This window comes from Lipotes vexillifer, unplaced genomic scaffold, assembly GCF_000442215.2.
Source record: "Lipotes vexillifer unplaced genomic scaffold, Lipotes_vexillifer_v1.1 scaffold621, whole genome shotgun sequence".
Taxonomy (NCBI): domain Eukaryota; kingdom Metazoa; phylum Chordata; class Mammalia; order Artiodactyla; family Lipotidae; genus Lipotes; species Lipotes vexillifer.
The window spans coordinates 1,692,212-1,702,366 of NW_006792411.1; the positions used below are offsets into that span (position 1 = coordinate 1,692,212).

At 54.1% G+C, this 10,155-nt stretch overlaps 1 protein-coding gene across 1 annotated transcript in view; it reads left to right on the top strand.

Annotated features, from left to right (window-relative positions):
- The first annotated feature begins 2,192 nt into the window (after window positions 1-2,192).
- The window catches only part of NEURL1B (neuralized E3 ubiquitin protein ligase 1B), a 37,081-nt gene continuing 29,118 nt past the window's right edge, over window positions 2,193-10,155 (top strand). The window contains exon 1 of the mRNA XM_007465539.1: window positions 2,193-2,369. Coding sequence (XP_007465601.1) covers window positions 2,339-2,369 — 31 coding nt within the window. The 5' untranslated portion in view covers window positions 2,193-2,338. The remainder of the gene's footprint in view (window positions 2,370-10,155) is intronic.

Below are 10,155 nucleotides of genomic sequence, written 5' to 3' on the forward strand. Positions count from 1 at the left end.
AAGATGCAATGAGAAGATGAGAAGTCGAATAATATAAACTTTAAGGTATGGAGACGAAATAGTCAAACGGCTATTGTAATATTTATTTCTTTACTGAGAGAGAGATATTTTAAATCACTTTTATATATTTAAATTTTTAATATTTCATTTATTTAATAAAATATTAATTTGGAAAGACTGCTTTTGTCCAATCTAAAATTTCAAGAAACTACTTGGTTCAAACTCTTTACACGTGGCTTTGACACTAGTGTCACCACCAGCTGGTGGGAGGGTGGGGGGAAAGAATTTTTGGTTTTCCAGAGCACATCTTAATCACAGGGACCAAGATGCTAAAACACAGCCCTTTTGGATTCAAGCGTCAGGTGACCACTGGGCACTGTGTCCCCTCTCCAGGTACCATCTGCATTGCATTAGGACAGTTGGGGCTTCATTTGCAGGTGTGCATTTGTGATCTGCACAACCCTGCCACTTATTTGGGTGCTCTGAAAGTGACCTTTAAAAGGCCTGTTTATGACAACCTCCCTTGCCGTCACCCCTTGTGACCCTACCTTTGTGACACTTGCAGTTACAAAATCCTATTTGCACTGCACTGCTTTATATGAGTAAAATTTCCTAGACTCCTTTTATAATAATACTGACCTCTATACGCATCCCAAACTCACATGGACTGAGGGTGTATGGAACTACTGCACCTTTCCCAAACAGGACTTTGTGTTTAAAAAATAAGTGACTGAGAGAGTACCCGTAATATGAGAAATTGTGACTCAAACACAAGCCAACCTTATGTTCAGACGTATATGATAAATCAGGGTGTGGTGGGGAATAGAGACGGCTTCCCAGAGGTGGAGGCTTTGAGCTGAACTTGAAGGGCAAGAACCTTTTGGGATGGGTCAGGCACTCGAGGCAGAAGGCACCAGAGAAACTGAGCTGCGGGGGCTGGGGGCTGGGGGCGGGCAGGGGCTCGTTCTCCCGGATACCCATCTTTCAATCACGTATCTCCAGGCCAGCTTTGCCCCTTACTGGGAAATTTGGAGCGCCTGTTTTCCACTCTCTGCGCCTCAATCTGCCTATCTGTGAAGTGGGGGTCATAACACATTTCATAAGGTCAAAAAGGATACAAGAGCGTGGAAAGTAAAGCCGGAAAAAAAAAACTGCTTTGGAATTGGGTCTTCTTGGGCAAATCATTTCACCTCCTAAGCCTCAGTGTTCTGATCTGAAAAATGGAGCCCAATGAAGGCAGGGGTTAGCAGGCTTCATGCCCCACTGATTGGTCTGGGTTCCTGCACAGGAGAGGTACTGAGATCTGTGGGGTGAATGAATGAATAAGGAATGCCTGTTACTCCCTCTGCCAGAGACACTGTCTCCAGCTCTTCCCATGTCGATTCTTTGCTGTGCATCAGATGGAGCTGACACGCCCCCAGGTTCTCCCTGAGCCCTGCAGAGTCACCCCATCAGTCTCATCTTGTTTTATTTTCCTCCTGGCTTTGATCATTATATTATGTGATCTTAATTGCTTGCTATTTCTGTCTTCACCACTAGACTAGCATGGCTTGCCTGTATCTACGGTGCCCGGCACAGCCTGTGGCACACAGGAGGTGCTCAATAAATATTTTAATGAATGAGCGAGTGAGTGAATTGATGAATATATGTTCCCTCCTCCCAACCTTTGGACACTGCCTAGGTTTCTCCTACTTGTAGGCACGAGATCCCACCCCAACCCAGCACCCTGGTTGAACTGCTTTCAAGCCCTTTACACTGTCCGAGGTGACCTTGTGCTTGTGTTTCCGTCCCGGACCTCCTCATCCCCCACCCCTACCCCCGCACATTCAACATCCCGCATAGAAGCTCCGCAGGGCGAGGGCTTGGCCCCCTGTGGCCCAGCGCCTGGCACACAGTAGGCCTTCTTAAAGTGTTGCAATTAATGACAGAAAGGCCAGCAGGCTAACGAGCCTGGCACCCTGAGGGCACCCAGCTGCCCAGCGCGCCTTCCTGCTCCGGGCGCGGGAGCCGCGAGGGCGGGAGGCTCGGCCGTTCCCCTCCCGCCTCCCGGTGCAAACTTTCAAAAGATGCTGCGGCCGCGGCCCCGCCCCTCTCCGCGTGGTTGGAGGCGGCGGGAGGCGGGGGCGGAGCCGGCAGGCCCCGGCCGGTGGCTCCGCCTCCTCCTCCCGCCGCTGCTTCCTTCACCGCACCCTCCCCGGCTGCAGCCCGCCGGCTCGCCAGTGCAGCCGCGATGCCCCGGAGCCCGAGCTCGACCCCGGCCCGGGTTCCCGGCCCACCGCGTATTTAGCCTCCGTGCGTCCCGAGCGCGCCACCGCCAACGCCGCGCCCCGACGCAGCTATGGGCAACACTGTGCACAGGACCCTGCCAGGTACGCCGGGGAGCCCCTCCCGGGAGGCGGGCGCTGGGGTTCTTCTCTCCTCGGGGGACCCTCTGGGTGACTTCCGGAGAGCCACCCCACCTACCCTTGGAGCCCTCGGCGGGCGCGGCGGGCTGAAATCTCTGGTGCTTCCCGACTCCCGGCTCAGCGCGCGCGAGGCGGCTGAGCTTTGCGCTCTGGGAGGGCGGGTACCGCGTCCTGGTTACCTTGGGGACCCCGGTGCTCTTTCTCCCGGCTTTGGCCAGTTGCGCGAAGGGGCCGTTGGGACGATGCTGCGCGACCCCTTGCCTTTGTTCCAGCCCAAGGGCGCTGATGAAGGAGCCCGGGGCGCTCCAGGGGGGTGAATGGAACCAGGCTCCGCAGGGCTTCCGACGGCCAAAAGCCGCCCGTTGTGCCGAGACTGCAGAGGCTGAGAGTTGGCGGGGGGGTGGTGCTCGCAAGGGTACCTCAGTTACCAGCCGCTCAGCGCCCCCGCGGTACATGCTGCCTTGGTTTGGCCACGTTCCCACGCGCTCCCTGGCTGCGCCCCCCTCTGGTGTCTGCTCAGCTGGGAGCTCTCTAGCCCCTTGCAGTCGCCGCTGTCGAGCGCATCGCCCCCTAGTTAACACCGCCCCAGAATTTCCGGAGCCAGAGTAAGGGGATCCAGAGCTGGAAGGAGGTGGGGGTGTGAAGACAGAGGAGGCCTTGCTAGAAAATACCTGATAATTGTGGGAATAGGTCAGCGCTGCTCAAAGGCTTGGAGGCTCAGTGTCTGGCACTTTGCCTACCCCAGCGCGATATGCAAAGAAGCTTCACGGTAAAGGTGTGTATTCCAATTTTATAATGAAGAAATTGAGTTTCAGTGGAGGCGAAATGACACACCCAAGGCCATGTTGCTAGTGGGGAGCGGGTCTGGATTGGGACCTATGTCTGTCTGCCCACCCTCCTCCCTGCCAAGTCTTTAGAATAAATCTTTATTTTGCCTTAAGGCTGGGCATCTGTAGCATCCTTTAGGCAGAAGGTGAGAGACACATATGTGAGGTTTTAGGACGAGAGGGAGATATCACCTCCTCTATGCTCTAACAGTCTAACAGTATAGCTCTCTCCTTCATAATTATATATCAAAAAATAATTATTTGTTCCCCTGGAAGGGATTGAAATGGATGGTGCTGAGCCCCACATTCCCAAGGCCCACTTATAGGAGAGGAGCCCCGCCTTCTACTTTATAAGCCCCTGGGCAGCTTTCAGGCCACTGCACACGGAATTTACCAAATCCTCTGAGAGGTGAAGTCACCAGCAGAGCGTCACCAGTTAATCAGTGGCAGAGGTGGGATTCGAATCCAGGTCCTCTTACCTGAGAGTGGCCACGCCTCCTATGGCCAGGGCTATTGACGGCATGGGGATGGGGATGGGATGGGGGGAACCCACCACCCAGTCTGGAGGTGTCCAGGGATATTGGCAAATAGAGCAGCAGATGTCCTCCCAGCCACAAAGACATGAGCCCCTTTGTGGGATTTCTTAATTAAGAAATGTTTATGCTGTTCTAGTAGAAAAGCCATTCTGCCACCTGTGGGTCAGCCTTGGGGTAGATGAAGGGACAGAGGCACGCCAGGCGGGCTAAATATAGCTGGATATTTATGTAGTCTCCATCCCACTCGGCCCTCTCTCTGTGGACAGGGCCACCCCGCGCTGGGAGCCTGGCGTTAAGGTCGGTTACTCACGGCAGTAGCTAATCGTGGAAAATTCAAGCTCCACTGGTGCTGAAGCTTGCATTGAGTTTGAGGAAGGAGATGGAACTGGCATTCCTGTGCCACATCAGGCTGTAGGTGCCAAAAACATGAAGAAACCTTTATTGTTTTCTGACCTGCCTGTAATTAGTTTCTCACACACATCGTGCTGTTTTTTGCACCTCTGTGCTCAGTACGTGATGCTCCCCACACCTGGAATAATATCCTTCCACTGTCTAGTCCATCTTTCAAAACCCAGCTCAGTTGTCCCCTCCTCCAGGGAGCTTTCCCTGACCACCCACACCTTTGCTCTGCCACCTAAATACCTTCTTGTCTCTGCTTGTTCATCAGACCACTTTGCATTGTCATCACCCGTCTCTACTACTCGCCTTGGGGCTGCCTGAGGACAGAGCCCACATCTTGATCATCTTGTATCCCTGATTGCCCAGCTCAGAGCCTGGTGCCTGGCGGGAGCCCAAAAATTGGCGGTGGAGCTCACATGTTGCCTGCATCTTAGGCTGAAAGAACACTTGGCTCAGTGTTGCCCTGTAGAAATCCTTGTGCTTTCATTCTCAGGAAAAGGACACATGCGTGGGGTTCCTTCTACGGGACTTGAAATAGAGAGCTGGCATTTGCCGAGCACCTGGATTCCATGCCAGGCTTCCTGCATATGTGGCTTCATTTACATGCCAAGCATGCTTCTCCTTAAGGCTTCTGCACTTGCCGGTCCCTCTGCCTGGAACATCCTTACCCCAGATCTCCACATGGTTTCCCCCTGCTTCTTTCAGGTCTCTGCTCCATGAGACTCCTGCCATTGCCCCTGCCCCCATCGTCTCCCACTCCCTCTCCCCTGCTCTGTGTTTTTTCTTAGCATGGCTCACCATGTGCCGCGCTGTACATGTAGTTAGCTGTTTATCGTCTGTCTCCCCAGGGAGGATTTTGCCTGTTTTATTCACTGTGGTATATTCAGCATCTGGAGCAGTGGCTGGGACGTAGGAGATGTTCAGTAAATATTTGCTGAATGAATGAATTTAGTTCTTGCAACAGCTCTGCAAGGTAGGGGTTATCATCTCCCTCTTACAGATAAGGAAACCAAGTCTCAGAGAGGTAAAATGACTCATCCCATTTCACATGGGTCATCAAGTTGGCAGAACCACGATTGAATCCAGGTTTATTTAGCTCCAAAGTCCTGCAGTCTTCCCCTGACATCCATGGTTCAGATACCATTCATTGGGTGCCCCAGAGTACACCTGGTATGCTATTGTATACAGTAAGGAAATGTCTTTTATGATCGATTGAGGGGAAGCCACTTGGTGGCCCTCACAAAGGGCATCAGCAATTCAGATCAATGCCCTATAAACATTGCAGGGTTCAGCATGGGAATTTGCATTTGCTATGCTCTTACTGTGTGCATTACCCATTCCCTTTCTAGTTGCAGTTCAGACCTGCAAAATAAGGTGCCATTCTCCTCCATTTTACAGATGAGGAGACTGAGGCACAGAGAGGTTGAGACACCTGCCCCAACTCACACAGTAAGGCAGTGGTAAAGCTGGGCTTAGCAGACCCAGGTCTGTCTTGTCTGTAATATACTCCATGGTCCTTTTTTCTGCACTCCTTTAGCCTTAATCTGGGTTTTGCAAAGCAAAGAAAGAAAAGTATAAGCATGTGTGGGGTGGGGGGGGGAGAAGGGCACAATTCCAGCAGGGAGGGGGATGGGAGGAGGACCTCTCCCCCTTCTCCCACCAGCACGTTTCAATCGCTTTCCTCCACACGCCTCTGGGGCTCACCCATAGTTCTGGTTGGAGAAGAGGCTGAATTCAAACTGTCGGTTGGGTTTAATCATTAAGTCGGTCCATGCTTGAGCTAAGTCAACGGCCCTTTCTAGTGTTAGTTTCAGTGAGTGGTATCCTGGAGCTCTGGAGCGAGGGAAGCGTGTTGACCCTGCTCTGTGCCAAGCCCTGAGTCAAGGGCTTTACCCACATTATCTATTTCAGATCCTCATAACAACGCTTTAGAGGGGCTATATTTATCCCTATCTTACAGGGAGGCAGATGGAGGCTTGGGGAGGTAAAGGACAAAGGCTCACCGGTATAAGGGGGAGAACCCATCTTCCTAACCTAGATGGTCAGTCTGCAAATGCTACGTCCAGACCGGAAGCACCTGCTCCTACTGGGCCACTCAGGTGCCTTCCCTGTAGAGCCTCTTTCTTTATTTGACCTGAATACGGAGCCGTGTGGCTACTGGGCCTACATGGGTCGGGTCTGCTGCCCTCTGGCAGTGGGCGGTAATGCTCCGAGGGCCCGGCAGCCACTGTTTTCCCTGGATCTGGACTGTCTCAGCTCTAGGGAGGACAGCAGCCTTTGTCACTCTCACAGCCATCACGGCGGCTACACGGATGACCCAACCAGTGACATTCCCCTCCCTCTGCACGGCTCTTCCTCCTTTACCCAGTCACAATGTAAAGGTAGGTTGGGCTTGCCCGCCTTGTCTGGCCTCATCTGCCTCTCTCCCACTGGGTCATGAAGAATCACTTTAATAGCCTCCCAGTTGAGCCAGAGGCCTGAGCCTGAGCCTCTCAAAGTGACAGTGGTTCGCCCAACAGCCCTGAAACTTACCAGGCTGTCAACACATGGTCAGGGGCCCTGACTAGTCAAGGTTCCTTGGTGAGGGCCTGCGAGGATGCTGGGGGCTGGGGTGGGCGTTGGGGGAAAGTCTTATCCATCAGTGGAAGCGAGGATGAGGAATGGGTCTGTCCAATGTATAGGAAACATGGAGAAGTTGCCTGTGGAGAATCTGGAGCCAGAAGGAACTGGGGCCTCCCTCTGTTTCCACCCTCTGATCCCACCTCTTCTCCCTTCCCTCTCTCTCTCCCCAGGCAGGAAAGGGCGGTAGGGAAGGCTTCCTGGCGGAGGCGACATCTGAAGGAAAGTCCAACTGAATGTCTGCCTCCCGCCTTCGAATGTCATCTTTTTCTGCCTGTTTCTAGGGTCTTCTGTAGCTCAGTTGCACCAAAGCCATCCTGATCTCCGCTTAAGTGCCGTGCGCCCAGGCTGGGTGACCCTGGGCTGTGCCCTGCTCTGCATTTTCCTGGCTGTGCACCTTCGTTCACCTCTCTGACATCTGTTGGGCATGTGTCGTGTGCCAGCCCTGGGGTTCCACCCTGAATGGGATGGACAGCCACAGGTGGGCCCTGTGGAGCTGGCCACTGGTGGGCAGAATGCTCTAGTAGAGCAGGTCACGTGACTGGTTATATCACTGCAGAGCATAAGGTGCTGCTACCCTGTGCCTCAAAGAAGGAGGGGCCGATGCCCAACACCCCGAACAAGGCCTTGTCGGGCCTTGTCGTCTGTCTACTGTGGGTCGTGCACGACCACCTTTTAAAAAAAATCCTAATGCCATAGAATAGGATAAAAAATAAAATATTGAGTGCATTCACGCAGGAAGAGTATTTTTGCCTCAGAAACTTTGCCTTCAGTTGTGCACGTGTGCGTGCACCTGTGCGTGTTGCGTGTCACGATGTCAAACGCATTTCTCTCCGTGGGTCACAGTGGTTAAGGGCTGTGGTGAACCCACTCACTGGTCTACAGCAGCAGGAGGTCTGGCGTCCGGGTCTAGACATGCATCTTGGAGTCAGGCTACCTGGTTCAGATCTCAGCGCGGCCATTTCCCAGTGGAGTGATGTTGGGCAAGGACTCCCCTCTCTGTGCCTCGGTTTCCTCCCTGCAAGTGGAGAGGATGCGTAGCTCCCTCGCAGCTGGTGGGAGTGAACATTAAACGGAACAGAGCGGGCGGAGGCTTTAGCACAATGTCCAGGGCAGTCGCTGTCATGGTTATTGTTGCCACCATGGACAGGAGAGGCCTCAGGCCTGCCCCTGGGGTCCCTAGACGGGGCTGGCTGACAAGTGCCCTTCACTTCCTGCCTTGAAAGCTCTGCCCCAGGTGACCACGAGCCCCGAGCTGAGGGGCTGGATTGGGAGGCGTCCCTTTCATAGCACTGACAGCAGTTCCCAAGGGTTCCTTGAGCCCTGTCCAAGACACCTCATTTCTGAGGAGAAGAATCTGCCTGGCAGGTTGCATTTTGCAGTTTGCATCGGCTCACCGAACTTCCAGGTCTAGTGGGAGAGACTAACAAGGACAGGGCAGTTTGGTAAGTCGGGGAGGGGAAGCCCAGGGGGCTGTGAGAGCCTAGAGGAGGATGCAGGGAAGGCTTCCTGGAGGAGGTGCTGTCCAGCTGAGACCGGAAAGCAGAGAAGTTAGCCACAAGGGAATGGGAAAGGCTGTTCAAGGCAGAGGGTTAGATGTGCAAAGGCCTGAGGGGAGGGAGAACGGGGCACGTGAAGGGGGAGCTGCAGAGTTCGGGGGTCCCAGTGCAAGTGGGGGTGGCAATATGAGGTCAAAGCGGTGGGTAGAGGTCAGGTCAGAGGAAGAGTGGTTTCTTGCATGCCGGCCTGCAGTCAGAAGACTTAGCTTTCTCAGATGCCACACTCCCCGCCAGGATGATGTGCTGTGTTTGCTGGGCTGGGCCGCAAAGGCTGCTCAGAACAGGCTGTTCAATCTTCCCCACGGACAAGAAGAGTCAGCTCTGTCCTCTTTTGGACCAAAGGGCTTTCTGTACTTGGTAGTGCTCTATAAGGGCTTAAAATAGAAGCCCAGAAGCCAGGTGTGTGGTGAGAGCTTAAAGCAGAGAGGGAAGAGGAAGGGGCCCAGCGTGCGGTAGGTTGTGAGCGCCCACCTGCGGGGTGTAGCCGAGTGGTCAGAGCTGCAGCACGCCCGCCCCATGCCAGGCCCTTTTTCTGTTTCATCCCCTTTAAACCATCAGGACGAGCCTTCCAGAAGTAGTCTCCCACTTCACAGATGAGGAAACTGAGCTCAGAAGCGTCATGAGACCTGCCTTGGGTCAGGCAGCTAGGAAGTGGCAGAACAGAATTTGATCCCAAGCCTGCCTGACCCCAAAGCCCCTTCCCCCATCACTACGGGGTGCTGCCCCCTGGGGCTTCTTGGGGCTGCTGCCCCTTGGCCTCATCCTGAGCTCCTGAGTCCCCCCTCCCCACAAGCTGTCCTTCCTGCAGGCACACCTTCTTACCTGCTTTGTCCTGGGAAGGTGAATCGCCTCTGTCCCCAGCAGCCAGAATGAAGCTGCCCATAGGAAAGGTCCATCCACCAACCCCGCTCACCTCACCCCAGGCCTGGAGACTCTAACTAAAAAGGTGGAGGTGGCCTCTGGGAATCCTGCCCTGGAGGAGAAGGGGTGAACCGGAGCTCTGCACCCCTTCCTCCTGCCTGACTAGGGCCCAGGCTCCTGATGTGTCTGCCTGGTAAAAGCTGGCCCGTGCTCGGCCATCCCCACCCCCCATTGGCAGGTGTCACCATGCACCCACATCCTTTCCCCTGAGCCCGGCTGCTACCCAGGGCTCCAGGCAGCCCCTACCAGTCGGTCAGCAAGGGCCTGGGGCCAGGGTGAGCGCCCTTTGTCACCCTGCACCCAGGCTTTCCTGCAGGCCAGGAGCATCCTGTCCCCCTGGTGTGCTGTCATTATTAACAGAGTTTGTAATGGCACAGGCTGGGGGCCTCCATCCCTGGTTCTGAGTCTTGGCTCTGCCCCTTATTATCCAGACGAACGACTTGACCTTTCTAAGCTTTGATTCCCTTTTTTGCCGAAAGGAGATAGTGATGTTACGTCTCAGGCCTGCAAAGCCTCTGACAGATAGTGAGTGCTCACAGGGGGCACCTGTTATGATTATGTATGCACTAGACAAACAAGCCCCTGCTCCCTGCTGGGCCTGGTGCTCCCAAGGGAGACAGACACAAAAGAATAATAATAACCACTAGCCTGTATCACTCAGCCAGGCTGTGCCAGACACTGTTCTCAGCAGGTACCTGCATTTAGCCCTCAGGACAAGCCCTGTGAGAGAGCTACTATTTTTAGTCCCATATAACTATTGAGAGAACAGAGAGGGAAAGTAGCTTGCCTAAGGGCACACAGCTTGGGTGGTCCAACATGATTCCCACTAGAAGGAAGCAATGTTGATGTGGGATGGATGACTGCCAGGTCGAGACGGGGGGGGGGGGGG